Consider the following 20,928-nt stretch of genomic DNA (forward strand, 5'->3'; position numbering starts at 1 on the left):
GGCGGCCCGGGGGCGCTGCGGGCACGGCCGCCGCGGAGCGAGCCATGCGGGGGGCGAGGCGGCTGGCGGCTCTGCTGTGCCCCCTCTCCCTGCTCGTCACCGCGTCGTGGGGAGTCCGCTTCCACCCCGGACAAGGTAAGCGAGCGGCAGCAAAGGCGGCGATCCGCTCGCGGGCGGGAGGAGGCAGCGCTGGCTCTCGGCGACGGCGAGTGGCGCGGCCGGGCGGCCGCCGCCGCGGGGTCTCGCCGGGAGTGCTGGCGGCAGCCCCCCGCCCCCCGGCTGTCACCGGACCCCGGGCTGGCGCCACGAGCGCCGTGCCAGGAGCCGTGCGGATGCCGGCGAGGCGTTGCTGCTGTGCTGCGGCGTCAGGCTGAGCCTCCTGCCTTCTGTTGCAGAGACCTTGGTGAAGCAGCTCTCCTCTTATGAAATCATCACACCTGTCCGAGTGAATGAGTTTGGAGAAGTTTTCCCGCACACGCATCACTTCAGAAGGAGGAGAAGGAGCTTGGAGGCACCGCTGGAGCCCGTTGCTTTCCGAACACATTACCAGCTCAGAGCATACGGCCAGGTCTTCCGGCTCAACCTGAGTGCTGATGCGGGCTTCCTTGCTGCTCAGTACACGGTGGTGCACGTCGGGGCACCGCAGAAGCAGCCGTCTCCTGATCTGCGCCACTGTTTCTATCGCGGGCATGTCAATGCCCAGGAAACGCACATGGCTGTCTTCAGCATCTGTGGTGGTTTGGTAAGCATGTTGGTCACTGCTTCCTGTCTCCATTCATATTCTCCTCCCTGAAAGAAATGTAGTGGGATGCCTTTGCTGGAGAGCTAAGCTGGAAATTCTTGGGCATCATTCCAAGTAGTTGGTCATGAAATGTCTTGGCATCAGCAGTGTGCAGTCATGATGATACTTCTCTGGTGGGATATACAAATGCGGCTTTCAAAGGATCTCTTGCTGGCCAGTAATATAATTGGTTGATGTAACTCCTGACACCAAGAGCGTTATAACGGAGGGAAAAAACATGCCTTAGAAACACAGTAAGCTACTGTCTTGATAAAATGATGCTGCCAGTTGGCATCAGTTATGTGTTTGTAGCTTAACAGATATTGTGGTTGTGGGTGAGGAGTAATGGTAGTTGAGATGGTGAGAGAGGAGCTGGTGTTGATCAGTTTCTTCCTCAGCTTTCAACCATACTGTAAAGGTGTATTGTATCCTCATAAGTGTGCAGCAGTGCTCTCTAAACACATTTCTGCTAAAAGGAAATAGGAAATTTCCTAACTTCAGTGGAAGTATGTCTGTGAAACCCTTCTTAATAATTGTATTGAGTAGACAAAACTGCAATGATATTATACATTCTGTACTTATCCCCTGATAACATTTATTATGTCTTCCAAAGTGATAGTGGAGAAATAGTACCACACAACTGTCTTTGAAAACAGTTGTACTGTGTTGCTAAATTTTGTCATTTTGTGCCTAGAAACATGAAGACTGGTACCTTGTGCTTTACCACATCACTACTTATTGAAATACCAAGGACAAGTTGTGTGACAGGCACACTGTAGAAATATAGCATATTACTGTGAATTGAAATTGGCATTGTTCCATATTTTTTTGCAGTCACTTAGGAAACTAAAAGTGCAAGAGTTGTCTTTTGGGACCTTAAGAAAATCCATCTTCATATAGTAGGCTCTTTCTAGTAGCCTACACAAAATAGAATGCCATTGGTTGGATGTATTTAGGACTGTTTAATGTGTATTAAAATACAATGATACACAGGATAGAAGAGAGAACCAGAAATAACTGCTATTTGAAAGAGAAATAACTGCTATTTGAAAGACACACCTCTTTCTTATGCTTCTTGGGTATTTGGATATATACCATCTTGTCTTTGGGATGAGGTGTGTTGACTTTGGATAGTCCTTGGAAATTAGTGGAGAAACAAGCTTTTGAAAACAGTAATTCTGTATTCATCCTAAGTTTTATCTATATATCTTGCTTTACAAATAACTGTCATTGGTTCTTGACTACATTATCCAAAACCCAATTCAAAACTATACCAAATATATTAATATGTTTACTAAGAGAGGGGAAGATGAGGTATCACACATATGGTTGGTTTTGGTTTATTTGTTTCATGTTTTAATAGATACTCAAATGTCATGTCATTGAGAATAGTGGCATGCTTTATACAGAATAAATATGAGAAGTCCTAAGAATTTCTATTTCATAATCTTTGCTGCTTGTTTGAATTCTATTCCTGTAAACTGTTGCTTTGCATTACTTGAAGGGACCATGTACATTGAAAATAACTTTTCATCAAAACATGGACTTACTGCTGCTAAAAGTTGTCTCAAATACCTTATTTATCAGTTCTCAAATTCTTTGTCGTAGGACCATCTTCTTGCCTGCGACAAGCTGAATGCCCACTTCTTATTTCTCTTCCCCCTCTTCCTTACTAATAAATTACAGTATCATCATGTATGTGTATGGTCAGAAATCCCTGAGTGCCTTTAAACTGGGCCTTTGCCTCTTCTAGATGAGCCTTGTGAACTTTTCACTGCAGCTTCCAGCTGTACTTCATGTCCTCAGTCATTGCCTGGCTCACAGAGTGCCTGGTGTGAGCCACCAGCAAAGACCTCTCTGACTCGCTGCTCTCAGGACTTTCTCTCACCTCTCATTTCACTTTCTGCCCAGGAAGATACAGCCTTGGAAGGTATGTAGCATAGCCAGTGTTGTGTCTGCTTTTCCCTCAGTGGTGGTGGTTTTCAGGAGAGGAAGCAGAGCTTCCATGGATGCTTTTGCACTTATGTGGGATACGTCTATAGTTTTCCAGGGAGGGATTGTGTGGTGGTGACAGCCAGCTTGTTGTCTGTAACTGCACAAAGTGTCCTCCAACCTGACTAAGAACATTCAAGCTAATATTCTTCCTCATGGATTCAAAGCAAATGTTTCTGCCTCGTGTGACTGCCAAAGGAGAAAACATTTTTGGAGTTTAAGAAGAATGAATGTGAAAAGAGGGAACTACAGGCCAGGTGGAATTATCCTGTGAGATCTTGTCCTCCCTGAATGCATTCCCTATTCCTAGATGGGACTACCCTCAAAAAATAATTAAAAAGATGTTTTTATCCTCAAAGCTTTTAAATTTTCATGAGTTTGTGCATTCAACAAATGTACCAGAAAAAATACTTTAGTCAGTTATTGCTCTTTTAATGAACAGTGCCATGCTTCATGAGTGCATCCAAACATTTGAAGTCTGACTGCTGCTGAGGTAAGATATTATTTACTGGGAGCAAGAGGGTAGAAACCAGGCTAGTGACTCAGTAGCCTTGCATTACATTTATTTTAGGTAAAGTGTTTTCTCTTTGTAGGATCACTGAACTTGAGCTTAGTGTATGGAAGTTAAGATACTTCTTTGGACTGTCTTCTAGATTTACATATATAAGGGAATTGCTTATATTTGACCAATGCTGTAAAAGCTAGGGAGGAGAAAATGACTTGTACTTAGTTATAAAAGTACAGGAAGTGTAACAATGGAATTTTTAAAATTGCTGTGGATATGTGCCTGACTCATGTGAAGTGAAACCAGGTACTTGTGTTCACTTTATCCTGTAGGTATCTATCCCCAAGGTCTGACTGCATTCATTCACAGCTTCATTCCTCCTCATTCCTTCTTTCTTTCCTTTTTTTTTTGCATTCTCAGGTTGAGTGTGTTGCCTCCCTCCACCCTGATTTGTCATTTCACCCTCCATTAAGCATTTTCTGTGTGTGCTAAGAGCACCTGCAACCCAGAGTACCATGGAGCATTGCTTAATGGCTCCTGACACCCTTTATGCAGTTTTGTTGTGTTACATTTCAGAGCATGCCCTGGGTTCAGGGGTGCAAATGGCACAGGGAGGTTAGAAGGTCAGCAGGGAGTCTGTAGTAATTGCAAGGAGGGAGTGTATAATTAGGGAATTTTGGGATCCATCAAAGGCAGAAGGTCATTTGGAGTGATGGCCTGGGTGCCTAGCTGAACATCTGATCACATACAGGCATATTTCTTGCATCTTTAGAGTAATTTTTGAGATTTCAAGCTTTATTTCACTTTATTTTCTTAATTTTCCCAATTTTTTCATATTTTTTGCTTTTACTGCATTAGTCAGTTATAGCTTCCTACAAACATAGGGAACGGGATCTGCTGAGGTTATCCCAGGATGCATGTAGACTAAAGATACCTTTCAAATGTTATGTAGACAGCAAAATCAAAGAGGTAAACCCCCAAACAGTTAAGAATCATTTAACTTTTGAGAACACGTGACTTATGAGCTTAATGACAAATACAAGCTAATACCAGTGAATGAAGTGTCTTATAAATGACGATAGCTCCCTTATTTTAACTAGAATGCACCTTCAGTTCCTAGCAGGACCCATCTAAATAAAGGAGCTTTTTTTCGTTGGTTTTTTTTTTCATCATCCTGAATGAATGCTATAGAAACAGTTTGTTTAGTCTGTTGAGAAACCTGGTATTTTTTTCTTGGGGTTAGGAGGGTGTTGGCTGATGCTGAGAACAGTTAAAATCAGTTTTTGTGAGCTAGAAGAATGCTTAAGCGCCAAAGGTGTTTTATGTGACTGCTGTGAGAGATGAAAAGGTAAGAAAGAAGGAAAAAAATACATTCTTTTGGGTTTCAAGTCTCTCGAGTGTAGAGCAATTTCACATGCTCACTGAAGTGATCGAGTAGAATCTAGGAGTAGAAAAGTACACATGAATCTCTTCTTGCGTGGGTTTGCCAGCTGCCAGCTTCCTGCAGTCCAGGAAAGCAGGACTACTTTGTTCTAATGTAGCTTTGGAGTGTGACAAGTTTCTTCTTCAGCAGCTCAAGGGAGCCCTTTGGTAACGCTCCTTTACTGCACATCAGACTTACTTTAGTCTGGAGAATGGCAGGAGTATGAACCTAAGTGTGGATCTTCTCAATCCTCAGCACAGGAGGTTGTGTTTATTTTTTATTAATATGGGTCAGTGAATCACCTTTCTCAGAGGTTTTGAAAACAACTCTGTCTGCTGCTATGGATTGGTAAAGTGGCTCCTTTTAGGGAAAAGTAAGCAGTCTTGGAATTTGTCTTAAAAAACTGTGATTTTTAATTGTTTGGTTAAAAAATCCAGTAATCCAAAGCCAAAAAACTTGCTAGAAGCTACTGCTAGCATAGATACTAGTAGATACTGCCAGCATCTAGTTTCTTGTGGAGAGCTAGTGCAGATGTAGTCCAGATATTTGCTCCCTGGTTTTGTGCTCCTTAGTACTAACAATCTTAGTGAGTTTTTTCCTCCATTGTTTTTCCCAAGAAACTTTAACACTTGTAACTGGAAAATATGCTTACCTTGATGTAATTTAATGCTTTAACTTCTAAGCTGTCACTTCAAAAAAGATACTTTCTAAATCTGGAAGGCAGGATAGTTTCAGTATTCAGGTTACATTTATAATGCTATGGACATCCGTAAGGCACATACTGGATTTCATCTTTTTTTATCTTAATATACTGATTCCATCATAAGGTAGGAAAACAATCCTATTAAAATGTCAACTCAAGGCAATTGATTCTTGCTTGTACAAACAAAGTCTTACTGCTACTGACTAGGTGATCTGAAGACTTGCACTTTGTAGTTCTGGTTTCTTGTGTCATACATGTATATAAGGTGAGACTCAGGCTCTAGATCTGCAAAACTGGAGGAGTTTCAGTGCTTCCATTATAACCCTGAGCATTTGCTCTGTCTCTGATCAGCACAAAGGGGTTTTAAGTAAAAGGTTTTACTTTGCAAGTTTAAGATAAAATATTCTTTCTTTCTGGCTTGTTACAAAATAGTAAGACAATTTAGGTCCCCTCTACAGCTGTTTTAAAAACCCTGAATCTTTTCCAGTATGTTTTCCTCAGGCTCTTTGCATCTCAGCTTTTCCTGGAAATACTTCCACAGATGCTATACCTTTCCGCATGGGCCAGCACAGATCAGCAAATACAGGTGGTAATTGCAGTTATAAACCAAGAAGATATGTGGAGTTGCAGATTGTGCAGCTGAAGGTCTGTCACAGAAAATATTTTATCAAAAGCAATAGGACCAGAGTATGTGTCTACTTGTTCACCAGCAAAATTCTGCAGGAATTGTCCCTTCAACAGACTGGATGTGCTTATGTTTTATGTCAAGGGTGCTCAGTCATCACTGGCCTGCCGTCAGCCCTGATCCTGTGTCTAGTGGCCTCTCCTTTGTGACTGCTTGGGCACATTCTTTGGCCATATGTTTGCCAAATAAAGTGTTTTGATGGCTGCAGCTTGTTCTCAACTGCTGCTTTTATTGTTTGGATATATGTGACACAGGTGAATTTGCTGATACGCTCTGGGCAGCCAAAGGAACTTTGATTTACTTTTATCTGTTTAGATCTATATACACAAACACATGTTCATTAAACTTCGAAGAAGTACACAGAAGTTTCTGTGTCAGGGAAGGGCAGAGTACACAACATATGGCCCTTTGCTGTCACTAAGCTAAATTACTGGTGTTCAAATAGGTGGTGGGGAGGGGTTGTGTGTGGGTTTTCTTTTTTTGCCTGAACTTAATGCTTCCAGTCCCAGGTGGCAGTCAACATTTAGCTGTCATGGATCTCAGGAAACTTTGTACTCTTGGGGAATAGATAGGCTTCCCATATGAGATAGTGTATCTGCAATAGTCTCAATTCTCATTCTGTTTCAGACATACCCTCATGTAGAAAATGGCAAGATTAACATAGCAAAGCCAGACACTGAGAACAGTTAATATCTTCTGGGAGTGCACATATTTACAGAATACTCAAGGTAGCTTACTGTGTGGCTGACTAAGGTGAAAATGTAACCCTGGCTTGTGTGCTCTTGAGTGATAACTGCCTGTGATGGTGCTTATGAGGTCAAAAGGACTGTATGGAGCTATTCATCTCCCAGTGAGATAAAAAGGTGGTTCTGCATCTACTTAAAAACATCAAACTAGGAAGTTCTTTTTAAACAGAGATAAGTTGCAAATGTAAATTTCCTTGTCATTTTCTGAGACAGGCAAGATGATATGATGGAGTTTCCTGCAAGATAAAGTGTATGGATCCCCTAGGTCAGTGTTCTGTCAGAATACTTAGATTGATGATAGTTGAGGTGTTAAAACTAAATCCCCTCAAACTCAAAAATAAAAGCCAACAACCTACTCCCTCCCAAAGTAACCCCCAAACAAGCAAGAAAATCCCTTTACGTATTTGTACATTTTGTTTTGCCAATTTAAACAGGCATTGTAAGGTAACTGCTTTTCTGTAATGGAATCTCCATGTATATATCTATTAAAAAGGTTGTTGTGCATATTTTTAGTTGGCTTGTCTAGATTGTTCACTGTGAATTATATATAAAGGTAAAAATAAATAAATAAATGACCCTGCTCTCTTCCTTCCACTCCACTGAATCTTGTTTATTTCCATGAACCCATACTCTTTCCAGGTGGCTATGAGATTGTTTTTTTAACATTCTCACAAGTTTTCTGCTATTTAGCCCCACTATTTTGGCTACAACATTTATTTAGAAGCTCCTGGTTATCATATGGTTATTGGTAAGGCGCGGTCTAAACAATCAAACAGGTAAAATCCCTTTAAGCACTTACATGGAACTTAAATTTCAATCTGAAATTAAGAAATTTTATCTAACCAAAGCTCAGGTGTCTTTGCAGACCAGGACACGTCCAACCATAGGTGAATGCCCCATCAATTCTTTTAGTGGTGTGATTATAGTCAGCTCCTGCAATCTTAACATCACAGAATTTGTAAGATGTAGTTAGATGCCTATAAGAAACTTTTAGTATTTTATTCTCTAAGAACTTAAAACTTAATGTTGCTTTCAATCACTTCTAAAATGTTTTCTACCAGAAAACATTTTTTGCTAGATATTTCTTCCATGGTGAGGGAAGAAATATAAAATTTATGATTTTATTACTATTTTCTTATTTCAATTATATTAGCTCTGAACTTGATACATTAGCTTGAACTGCTATCTCTTACTGTGTTTCTAGCTGAATTATCTGCAAGCAGAAATACTTTTTCCAGATGTTGACAGTGTACTATGATCACTGTAATACTTTTTTCTTTAATTAAGCAATGCTTCTTAAGTCTTTCATCATAAAATATTGTAAGAGTGAAACAGGAAGAAAAAGAGGAAGGGATTCTTACATGATTCAAGAGCTTTGAATAATCAAAAGAGGAGGGATAGTAGAGGGGAAGAGAATAGTATAAAAAGAAGGGATTTTGTAAATTACTTTGGCTGTTAAAGTGCTCTTGCTATAAACTACTTACAAGTTTTTAAGTGAGTTAAGAAGCCACACTTTAAGAGTATGAGAGTACTTGAGCACAGGAGTGGAGCTTACCTGGGAGGGAGTCTGCCAGTTTAGAGTCAAGTTTTCCAGAGCTTCAGTTGTTCTTTTAGAGTTTTTATGAAACTGTTCCAATTGTGCTGTTGGACATAGTAATTCTTCATTTCTGAAATCTGCTGTATATGCCTTATGTTTTCCATGTGTTCTGAAAACTTTATAGGCAAAGATGTAATTCTTCAACCATAATTTTGCAATATTTACTTCTATAACTCTTGCTTAATATTGGTTAAGACTATACAGATTTAAGCCACTTTAAACCCCTAAGTCATACCATATAGTGAGTAGCTGTGTTGATCCCCTGTACCTTGATTTAATCTAAAGTGTCAAGATCATCCATAATATTTTAAATCCAAAATATAAATTACCATTCTCATGTGGGCTTTCTCATAAATTTTTTTTCAAATCTATGCATATGCATGGTTTTGGGTAGCACTCCTTTGGACCACTTATTTATGTGCAAGAGACAATTTTCAATTTTGTACTCTACTTCTACTGAAAAGATCTTTTAAATGTACTTTTATCTCTTTATCTGAAGAACAGAAATAGAATGTTTCAGGCAGCTTTCTTGTTAGATGATTTGAGAGGCATCTGTAGATGATAAATAAATCCAGTTCATTTCTGATTTAATTTCCTGCAAATGCTTGGGCTCCTGTTTCAGCAACCTACCTATGTACAGCTAAGTGACTTTTCTTTATTTCATTTGACCAAAAGTGTTCTTCATTTGGATCTCACAGCTCTTTTCCTTGCGTGTCCAAGATGCAGCAATAGCTCCGTTTGTATCAGCAGAATCTGTCACCACGTGAAGTATCACTTTCCTGACTGGAGGACTGTAAACAGAATGTAACTGGTGACTCAATTTTTGTGGATGCATGTGTTAGGAAAATGAGGAGAGAACCATGTATTTCCATGGCAGATTTGGAGGATTGGAATTGGTGGCTACAAGTTCAATGTCTTCTTTGGCTTTGAATGACAGATATCAAATACCTTTCTTCAGATAGAGCACTGCTAGATCTCTTAATTTTTACTCTTTCTCACATACAACGTAGTACGTTCAGTTGATGTGCAAAATTTTTGTCATAGACTACAGGTAGGGGGCCTTTATAACTACTCAGTGGTAGTAATTGCTTCTTTACCCATGCATTGTTGAAGAGGAGAGAATTCATTGTAGAAAGAGTGAAAGCTTTTTGCATTATAGATTTTTGCTCTGCTATTTTTTCCATATCTAAACAGGCCATTGATCCTGGGATACTGTGTGCAAATCAGTGGGTCAATGGGTCAAAGAGTGAGCAAAAGGAAGCTTGACAGCTTGACTCCATTTTTTGAAAATGGTTGTCCCAAGTGTCTGTAAAGGTGGACTTTCTAGTCTTAAGGACACAGTTGTAGTGTCTTGTGTTAATCTTTTGGCATGAAAAAAAAGCTAAGAATAATTTTGAGGTCAGGAATCATAATGGAGGATTCTGCCCGTCCAGCTGTCTGTCCTAACTTTTTGGCCTGGAAATTTGTGGTCTGTTATGAAGTTTTGAAGTGAGAAGACTTGGACAAAAGCATATGTCTTAGTGTTTGGGAGTTTTTATTTTCTTGTGTTTTGTTTTTGTTTTTGTTTTTTTTTTTTTTATAATGAAATTGTAGAAAAAGAATATATCCTTGTTCTTGCAGTTAATCTTTTCCAGTGGAAGTCTGATATTCTGGAAGTTTAGTGTAGAATGTAGTACAAACTCTTTCCTTGTTAGTTCTGGGGTATTGTTCTTATAATCTGTGTGCTGTAACTGAAACCATTCCTTGTCTCTTTGTTGGAAAAGCCCTTGAAGAAACAAACCCAGATTATCTGCTCCACCTGTTTGAAAGAATAGGAGGGAAATAAAATGTATCTGGGAAATAAAGTTCTTGCTTAAATCTGGAAGAACATACTTTAAATATCTGTTATGTAGAAATATGGGTTTTGGTATATCAGGAGAAAAAATTCATTAGCATGTTGTTGTTGACAAATAGTATAGGGTTGGATTGATGACGTTTTGCTAACTGGGACTTTAATAGTATATGTAATAAAACATGAATCTTAACAGGAATTGGTGCTTTGTCCCTGAGTGACAGGCTCTTGTCTGTCCCTGTCATTTACCCAAAAGGCTGTACCTTAAGACTAACTGACAAGCTGTGGCATGTCTGTTTTCCTGAAGCCCTTTCCAGGCTGTTCTTGGTACGCTCGATCTGCTGTCCTCTACAAATTACATGCCCTGGAAACACTTGATGTGCAAAGGCTAAACTGAATGTATAAAGGATCCAGCATGAAGACTACTTGCAAAGAATTTAAATGAAACTGAGAGGGAAAAATGCTTCTGTGAGTTAGATTTAAACAGTCTTGAAATGAAAATACTATTTAGATGTCTTCTTTCATTCTGAGACAAAGTTGGTGCAGAGGATTCATTCACAATATGTTGACAACAGCTCTAATAATGTTATATATCAGGCAAGATTGCTGATGGGCTTCAGGCATGTGTCAGACTAACAGACTCCTACAGATCAACAGATGATAACTGCTTAGAAGGGTCCCAAATTCAAGGGGATATTATAATTCCAGTACAATACCCTGGACACTAAAGTAGTCTGCAGCAGTTTTTAAAAGACTTAGTAGGTTTTTTGAAAAAGCCCTATTCTTGCTTCTGTTCTCATTTATCCTGCTCTGCCACTCTCTCTATAACCCTGAGTTTCAAGGCTGACATGAACATTTAATCTCTTAAACTATATTGTATATGTTATACTGTTGTCTTTTTGTTTTATGCTTTAGTGGCAAAACATGTATCAGGATGCAGTGTACCTACTCATTTGGTGTGTCTAATTGGCTGAAGTGAGGAAGTTGCTAAAAAGTTTGAAAATAATTTGATGAAATTCTTGCGTGTTTTTTCCTCCTCAGAGTCTCCTGAGGTGGAGTACTTAAGCCATAGGAAATTATGAATTCAGTTAGAAGTGCAGTGAGAAAGAACAGAGTCTGCTTTAGGATTTCATAATTGAAAGGATTATGGGGCAGGGGGCTGGGGGAAAGGAGCTTAATTTTTGTTCTTTGTGTATGTGCCAATGCTTTTGTTAGTAATCAGGTTACTGTGGCTCCCATTACGTAGTTAACCATGTGTGTCAGTGGTGGCCAGGGGTGGGGAGTGTTTTGGGGGAGTCAAGGAGAAAAGATACTTTAAGGCTGTCAACTTTGAATTTCTGGTGCTCCAGTTAAAAATCTTCAAAAATAATATCATGTTAACACAGTTTCTAATCTATGGGGAAAATGCAATTTTAGAAGAAGAATATTATGTAAATTATGTTAAGGACAGAAGGCAGCAAATCAGTCCACAATTCAGGCAGCAGTCAAATTCTGAATTTCTTGATGGCCTCTGCTCTCCTTTGCACAGTTCCCAACTGGTCTTGCTTGGTTATACCTAGTTTCTCTATATTTTTGTGATCTCCTTTGTTTCATGACTCTTACTGTAATTACCTTTAATACATTGTTAATATGCAAAGTAATCTGAGTTATTCTGGTGGGGCAAGTCCCTGAAAGCAAACTTGTCTTGCCTCACCTTCCAGGTTTTATTGGAGTTTCCCCCATCTCACATGGATGTGTATGATCATTAACTTCAAAATGTTATCATAAATAGCTTTTATTTCAATGAGAATTATTTTTATATCAGTATTTTCAGTGGAAAATAATTATGTTACTTCTCTTGCTTCCAGATGGGCACCTTCAAGGCACATGATGGTGAATACATTTTAGAACCTCTGATGAAAGCGGATGGAGGTGAACATGAAGATGAACACAACAAACCACATCTTATATACAGGCATGATGAACTTAAAAAAGAGTATCAGAAATCCCATAAACCTTGTGAAGTTTCAGGTACTGTCATACTTTAAATTTCATTGTGCCTTTTTTAAACGTCAGATGTTCTAAAAAAAAAAAAAAAGCAAGATTTTATTTCATAAATAATTTTTCTCTACATTGTGCCATTAGAACCTACTCATTTCTTTTACATAGGCTTGTCAGCTTTTCCTTTTGTTTTGTGACAGTGACAAATTCAAAAGTAGAAGAGTATGTATATGAAAAAATCTATGATGTTGCAAGAACTTCAATGTGGGTTTACTTTTACACCTACATTGTCCCATATATAAACATTGAAAGAGTAGATGCACAGGAGCTCTTGCTTATATTCACAAATGATAATGAACTAACTGCAATTCTAGCAGATAATAAAAGATAATAAACTTACTGCAGTTCTAGGAGATAATACATGACATCCGTCTTCCTTAATAATGGAAGTATCTAATAGTATTAATTAATTTATTATAATCGAATCTTACCTTTATTGTAAATGTTTATACTTACGAGTATTTTAATAATTTATTTACGCTACATATTCATAATATTTAATATTACTTAAGGTTAAAGGAAGGAGGTCAACAGAACCTCTGCCTTGGACTTTCAGAGGGTGGACTTCGGCCTGTTCAGGACACTGGTTCAAAGTGTTCCTTGGGAAACAGTCCTTAATCACAAAGGGGTCCAGGAAGGCTGGACATAATATCAGAAAGAAATTTTACAGGTGCAGGGCAATGCCATCCTTATGTGTTGAAAGCTGAGGTAGCAGAGAAGACTGGCTCCCTAATCAGTTCCTGGGCTGAACAGGGAACTTTCACTGGAACTCTTTTCAAGGAATATCTATGTAGATGGTTAAAAACATAAAGACTTTAAAAAAAAGCTTGGGTGATTAGTTTTATTAATTTTGGAAAATTTTTGTAACATATTTTATAGTTGAAAACATTCTTTTGAGAATTCTGCTTGAAGTAATGACCAAAAAATAACCATTACTTCAAGTAAATGTTCTTATTCCTATGCCTTTTTTTTATGATATGTACTGAAATAAATTAGAGGTCTTTCAGTTTGTTTTGTGTCTTTTTTTAATCTAAACAAGTTAGTGTGACAAAAAGGCTTCAAGCATTAAGAACATAGTAATGTTCTCCCTTTTCATTTTTTTGAACAATTACAAAAGATTGTGAGCTATGGCTTACTGTCATTTTGGGGGCAGTGAAGTTGCAGAAATGTTTATGAAGAAAAACTTTGTGTTTTTATATTTCTCTTTTTCTAAAGAAGAGATGTGTCTCCTTTAATGCTAGTCTGGCTTGGTTATTCATATCTTTTCTTCACAGAGGAACAACTTATATCATTACTTGGAATCATGAGTTCTCTTTCTCTAGTAAAGGAACCTTGACAGAGGATATGGAGGAACATAGCATTCAATACATATTTTTAGTTTGAAATTGGGCCATGATAATTCTAAAATTGTCTACCAAATCTTTTCTCCACTTCGTACTGTTTTCTTCTAAAACTAGTTTGCCAGTGAGAAATTTTTTGCAACCCTGATACATGCCTTACTCTGGTCAGCATAGGATATTTATTGCATCTCCTCAGTCCATAAGTTCTGTTTCCTTTAGATGTGGAAGCTCATCAGAGTTTGCCAGAATGTGTTTTGGATAAGTCTCATAGCTATTACTGATCCACTTGTTGATTTCTGGTGTTTGTAAACATAACTAATTTGATTTGTTCTTTATTTGTTTGGTCCATAAATTTAGATAATCTTTAAACTCTTCCTTTAAATATAAGTATTATTTCCTGTTTTGCCAGTACTCTGGAATCTCAGACACTTTCTATGACCCGGTAAAGATTGTGTATATGAAATTGCTTAAGCCAATTCTCTTCAGTGCGTCCGACTCAGTCAGTCTAAACACATGAGAGTATATGTGGATACTCTTGAACTACTTCCTTTTCAGAGCCAGTCCCTGCTTTCTCCCCTCATTATTGTTAGCACTAATGGTTTCACAATTAGTATAGCTTTATTTTGTGATTGATTTTTAAACAATTACTCAATAAATTGCTTGCTGTTGTCTCTACTGTTTTTCTTTCTTGCCATATTGTACCATAACTTTAAGGAAGACAGACTATGGATCTCTCAAAAATACCTTAAAGTTTGCACATGACGGCTCTTCCCTTCAATAATGGAATGTGTAGATTTAAATCCTCTCAAGCTGAGGGTGACAGAAGTGTGAATTCTTGGGTCAGTGCTGTAGTCACTAAGTCATTAGAATAAAATTATTAGGAGCTATATCCTTTGGCCGCTACTTTTTAAGAGGGAAACCTGGTTTCCAAAAAGACAGTGGAGGTTTCTTCTGGAGGGGCTGGAGTGTCCAGTTATCTGCTGAAGTTCTAGGGGGTAGTGAGAATTCACATATGGTTCTCCATTGAGTATTTTTTATTTGAGCTAAGATGACTCTGGTAATGGCATTGTTTTTACTGTATCAGGCATCAGAAGCCTCTGGTGGCTGGACTATACAGTGTAATTGGAAGTATTACAGTGTTAGTTTGGAGATATCTGAGTAGATTGTGTATTTCCTTTAGAACCTGATTCTACATAATGAATATTTCCAAAACTGTCAAAGAGGTCACTTAAGGCTTTTGATGTGTACTTCGTTATGAAGTTAAACTCCAAATTTATTTAGATATAATGTTGTGTAAATTTAAAAGTCAGCAGGGACTTGAATTCAGGAGTTGGAAGTAGTTTGTTTTTATTTGTTCTGCTGGTGCCAAAAGTTTGGGTGTGAAAATGTGTTTTGTTTAATTAACTTGTGTCCTTTGTTGTACAGATTAAGCTGTTGTGCTTATCTCCTTCCAGCCTTCCTGTTTGGATTACACTGCATTCTAGGAACTGTGTAATAACTGTGTAGTAACTGTCTCTTAACTAATTTGTAACAAATAATACATTTATGATAGAACTATATAAAATATGTAAGACATCTCATTTGATGTTCCTATTACAGTCTTCCCTGCTTCTTTTTTTTTTTTTTTTAATTTTTCCACAGTTTCCCTTGGAAAAAGGATCATAAATATAATATTCTATTTTGGACAGCCTTTTGCCTTTTTACTATTTAGCAACTGCATTCAACAGTAAACATTTTTTTTTATTTTACAGAGAAAGAGTTGAAGAAGAGCACTTTATTACATCCAACCTTCAGCAGTTTAGATGAAAAGAGCAGTGTTTTACAGAAGTCTCTCAGTTTAGAGTATGCTTTAAATAACCTCTCCATAGAGGATGGTGGCAATCCACATTCCAGGAAGAAACGTTTTCTTTCCTATCCAAGATATGTAGAAGTGATGGTCACAGCTGACACCAAAATGGTTCGTCACCATGGGCAGAACTTACAGCACTATGTACTAACATTGATGTCAATAGTAAGTAAGTTCTTAAGTATTAGGAATTTTAATTATTTCTGTTCTGTTGTTTCCTTTTCTGCGACTTTCCTGTCTTCTGGTTTGATCAAATTCCGTACAATAAAAAATTAATTTTATTAATGTTACATAAACATTAATAAAAAAATGGGTCAAAATTTAAGATTATTTAATGCAGTGTAGCGTGTGTAGGTGAAATGATAGGACCCATTTCCTGATTTTCTGTTGCTTTAGAAGAATTCTTAAGCTTCGGGGAGTGAAAAATACAGATTAATTACAGCAGACAGTTGTTAAATGGCATTGTGGAAAAAAAAAAAAAAGCTTGGTTATAGTATTCCTAGTTTTTCAATTTTTTAAGAAACTTCAGATTAGTGTGGGTTCGACTTTGAGTTGGTATAATTTATTTGTGATCTTTATGTGGTAAATTCTTTCTTGAACCAAGAGTGAGTCAGAATATAGTACAGTAAGCTCTGAAATCAAAAGTTTTACCATGACATCAGTTGAACCATGTGTTAGGAAAAGGCATGCTAAGATATTCTGCATTGTAGTTATTCCTAGATTTCTGTCTTTACATCTATCCAGGAAGCTTAATTTGTATGAAACTGCATCTAGCTTGGGGGTAGCAAATTAAAGCACCTATCACATAAGTATCTATAGAGACATCTGCTTTTTAGGTAGCTATTAACTTGACCCGTTACAGACATCTACTTTTGGATGAACAGAATAGCACTCTAGTTTTACCGTGATTAATTAATTTGCTTCATAGAAGTGCCCCGTGCCATTTAGGATGTTGTAGGACATCTGACTTGGCCTCATCTGCTGCTTCACCAAGCTGTCAAGTCTCCTGTAAAACATCATTGCATCTGCCAGTTGTGCATTCTGATAACCTGTAGTGTGTGAAGGGACGCTGGGTAACAGGCACGTAGAGAACTACGTGCTGAATTTTCACTCTAATATCCACATCTCCAGCTGATGACAGTAGAGTTGCTGCCATCTATTACACAGATGATGTAGGTATGTAAATTTAGAACATGGAGTTTCCTTTAATTAGTTTATAAGAAAAATAATGTTTTAAGGGAGATTAGCATATGTTATTGTAAGTCTTCTGAATTTTTCTACTTTTAGTATGTAGGTGTGAAGGTATGACAGTTCTTGTATTACCAAAAAAAGTCCATACTGAAAGTTCTTTTTTCTCTTACAGTACAGACTCAGTTTGGAATTCCTTTTGAAACAATCCCTAAGATGCAATTTTATTATGGTTACTTCCTTTATTAAAGAGATTTACTAAGAAACAAAGTGAAGTGGTAAAGACGTTACTTTAAAATAGAAGCTGTTTTTTAGAGAACTTTACAATAAGATGAAATAGAACATTTATTACATCTTTTTCATGAGGCCTTGTTGTCATTATAGGTAATGTCGTTCCTGATGTTTTTTTTTAAGAAGAAAACATTATTCCTGCATCTGTAGATGTTGTACTTTCAAGTACTATTCCTTACAGTGCCATATTTGTCTTTTTACTTACACAATTGGACTTCTAGATAAACAAGATGAGCATTGTATAGTTGCTATAAAAGAGAACCTGTATATGAACTGTTTTTAAGATCTAGTATTTAACAAGTACTGTATGAGTGAAAGAATACCAGTTCTTTTCTAAAAAACTTGTAATTTCTTTCTTGTGCTTTCGTATCTGCACTGTAAAACTAGGGTTTTCCACTTACTGCTGGCTTTGTATAGGCCACTACATCTTTAATGTGAGTATAATATCTCTGAATACCTCTGTAGGTGGTAAGATCTATTGCTTGCATATGTTGGCAACTCTATTTCATACATATATAAATATATATATATATAGATAGATAGATAGATAGATATAGATATATGCAGAAGGTAATCTTGAAACAAAAATTTCTTAAGATGTTATTTCTAGTAATGTTGCGTTTTTATAAATGCATATGTAAAAAATATAAATTCAGATCTTAATTTTAAAAAATTTTCTTTACAGTTCAGTTAATTCCATGCACTCTCTCTTCCCTCACCTCCTTTACCCCTACAGAATACATATCCCAACTTGTATCCCTTCTCCTTGAAGCATTTCAGCAATGGCTTGGAGTCACAGAACAATTGGAAGTCATATAATCCAACCCTCTCCTGACATAGATATTTGTCAGACAAATAATGTGAATGAATTTACAGCCTTCAGTCACTTCTTATCCATAACAGTTATTTTTCTGTAAACTAGTAAAAAATGTGAAGGATAGGTTAACAAATAGACAATAGACTACCATTCTCTGCTATGTAATCTGCATTAGAATTTATCAGTATGCTGGTGGGTCATTTCTTGACCCACAGCCTCTTAGTGTTTGAAATTGAATCATTTTTAGTCTTATCTGATAGCCTATAAAGGAAAGAAATGAAACTTTTAAATTTTATCATTTCTGCCATTATACAGATAGCTTTGATTATTAAATTTTACTGGTACTTTTGTCTGGTCAAGCAACTTCTGTTATGGGAAATTGTCAGGTTGCTGGCATTTTAATTGAATCAAGCATTATACTTTACTCTTGTATAATTCTGAAACTTTTAAAGTTATTTGGTTCTGGCTTGGATTTTAAAGAAACCTAAAAACTTTAAGCATATAAATCACATTAAATTTAATGAAACTTAGACATCTAGCTCCCAGAAGAACCTTTGAAATCCTCGCCCATTTTTCTTTTATTTTCTTTGGGGCTTTTTTTAGCATCAACAAAGCCACCAAAGTAAACTTGCTGCTGTTTTATGAGTGGAAAATAAGAACTGAAATATTTTTAGGGTTTGAAGTGTCTTGTCACTCATCCAATTCAACCTGAAAAGGCTTAGCTCTCAGCATGCAAGTAATCTCATTTCTTTAAAACTGCATAAATGTTGGCAATATGAGTATTCACATTACTTACACTACATCTTGGAAATGCTTACTCATTCTGATTGAAATATGTACTTCAAGATAGAAGGAGTACCTTCACCATAGGATTTTATGAAAAACTTTATTGTATTTCAATACAAACAGTGGCATTATTTAATGTGAAACAATAAATAAAACAATAAGAATACTGTAATTGCTTAACTTGCATAGTTTTTTCTTGTTCCTCCAAGTATTGTATCAGCAGAACAGGCAGTAGGCACTGCCTTAATAGATTTAGTAGCTGCAGGACTTCATCTTAGACTATGTTCTGAAAGTTCAGAGCCCCAAACATGAAGCCTTGATCTTAGCAACTGAAATAATTCATTAAAACATTGGAGTTTACTGTGAAATTCAAAACTACATGAAATTTGGTTCCATGAAACATTTTGAGGTACTGTCCTCATTTTCTGAATCAATAATCTGATTATTGACATCAGATTTTAACTGCTGTACTGCTTATATAGTTTGCTTTGTAGTAAAAAAGACCTACTAGGTCTGTTCTTAGTCTGCTTGCAGCAAAAACTTTGTAATCTTGCCTTTTTGAAAAGAAGTCATGACATATAAAACCACTTGTTGTAGGGCCATGATGGCCAGCTCAGATTGTGACCTTGGCTGACTGCCTAGTCATGCGAGTGCTAAACTCAGAACATGGGAGGGGAGAGCCATGCATTCAAGGAGAGGATTGGGACAATATCAATTTAGATCATTTAACTTGTGAAACCATAAAGTGGTGTTGTATCATGGTAAAACAGCACTATTATAATATGGTGTTAAAAGCTGGTGCTTTTGATTTTCATTAAGACAAAAACTTTAGAAGGGTTTTAGGGCTACCATCTTTTACTGATGTATGTAATAGAAGGTAGTGATTAGTAGGTCTTAACAGTAAAAGATTTTTCTGGTTAGAGTCTTGTTGATGCTTTTTTTTTGCAGTCATAATCAGCAATGATCATGATTTCCTGTATGGGAAGACTGTGCATCAATGTGTCCTATCATTAAAACAAGACAAATTATTTTATCTTAATATATATGGGTTGAATTTAAAGACTATTTTTAGTGTTTGCAGTTCATACTATACAATAGTTAACAGTTCATCTTTCCAGAGTACACTGGGAGAACATGGATGCATCCTGGCCTTTAAGAATATTTGGCATACTGATTTTAGCTACAGTCATCATTTAAAAATAGGCAGTAGACCTAAATAGTTTGTAGGTTAATAATTTAATTTGTATCACTACCATCTGAAAGGAAATAAATATAGTTACATTGAAAATTTAGAGGTCAATATGTTGTTCCTTGTATCTGTTTCAGAGAACTTCAGTAGTCTCTTTTGTCCCTTTTTCATTCAGATCATTGTATTTGTATTAAAGCTACAGGAATGTTTAGTGCTATTTATCTCTTATCCAGTAAAATCTAGAAGACCAGCACAAGCATATTTTTCTTGGCACAAGCCAAGAATGTACCTTATTATGTTTCTTCTGTGTATATAAAACCCCATGATCTTGTGCATTTGGCATGGTTAAAATGAAAGTGGGTATTTGTTTATGTACCAATAAATATACATAGCTGGAAACAATTATTTTCAAAGTATCATTCATATAAATTCTCTGAGCTGGCCTCCTTATTTATCTTGACATATGGATATCTGTAGGGGTATAAAAGCCAACTATTATTTACTATTATTTTAATTGTGACTATCCTTTAATTGCATCTCCAGATACCTGTATACTAAATGTCATAATGATACCTCAGTACATCTTGAGGTTGACCAACTAACACAGAGGTGTTAGTGTGCCCAGGTAGCCAGGAAGGCCAATGGCATCCTGTCTTGTGTGAGAAATAATGTGGCCAGCAGCAGCAAGGCAGTGATTGTTCCCTTGTACTCAGCACTGGTGAGGCTGCACCTTGAGCACTGTGCCCATTCTGGGCCCTTCACTCCAAGACATTGAGGTGCTGGAGCATGGCCAGAGAAAGGCAACAAGGCTGATGAAGGGTCTGGAGCACAAGTCATATGAGGAGTGTCTGAGGGAGCTGGGAGCATTTAATCTGGAAAAAATTAGGCTCAGGGGAACCTTACCACTGTGTATAACTATCTGTCAGGAGATTGTAGTGAGTTGGGGAACAGTTTTGTCTCCCAAGTAACAAGTGAAGGACCAGAGAAGATGGTTTCAAGCTGCACGAGCAAAGTTTAGAAAAAATTATGTCATGGTGAAACATTGTAATAGGCTGCCCTGGGATGCAGGGGAGTCACCATCCCTGGAGGTTAGTAAAAGATGTGCAGATGTGGTGCTTAGGGAGAGGTTTTCATAGTGGACTTGGCAGCGTTTGGTTGAACTCAGTGA

The 20,928-nt window shown here is 37.2% G+C and overlaps 1 protein-coding gene across 1 annotated transcript in view; it reads left to right on the forward strand.

Moving 5' to 3' along the window:
- The first annotated feature begins 6 nt into the window (after positions 1-6).
- The window catches only part of ADAMTS20 (ADAM metallopeptidase with thrombospondin type 1 motif 20), an 85,959-nt gene continuing 65,037 nt past the window's right edge, over positions 7-20,928 (forward strand). Inside the window, exons 1-4 of the mRNA XM_041399074.1 lie at positions 7-135; positions 396-742; positions 12,111-12,273; positions 15,395-15,654. Coding sequence (XP_041255008.1) covers positions 45-135; positions 396-742; positions 12,111-12,273; positions 15,395-15,654 — 861 coding nt within the window. The 5' untranslated portion in view covers positions 7-44. The remainder of the gene's footprint in view (positions 136-395; positions 743-12,110; positions 12,274-15,394; positions 15,655-20,928) is intronic.

Source organism: Onychostruthus taczanowskii, unplaced genomic scaffold (assembly GCF_017590055.1).
Source record: "Onychostruthus taczanowskii isolate IOZ18803 unplaced genomic scaffold, ASM1759005v1 scaffold153, whole genome shotgun sequence".
Taxonomy (NCBI): domain Eukaryota; kingdom Metazoa; phylum Chordata; class Aves; order Passeriformes; family Passeridae; genus Onychostruthus; species Onychostruthus taczanowskii.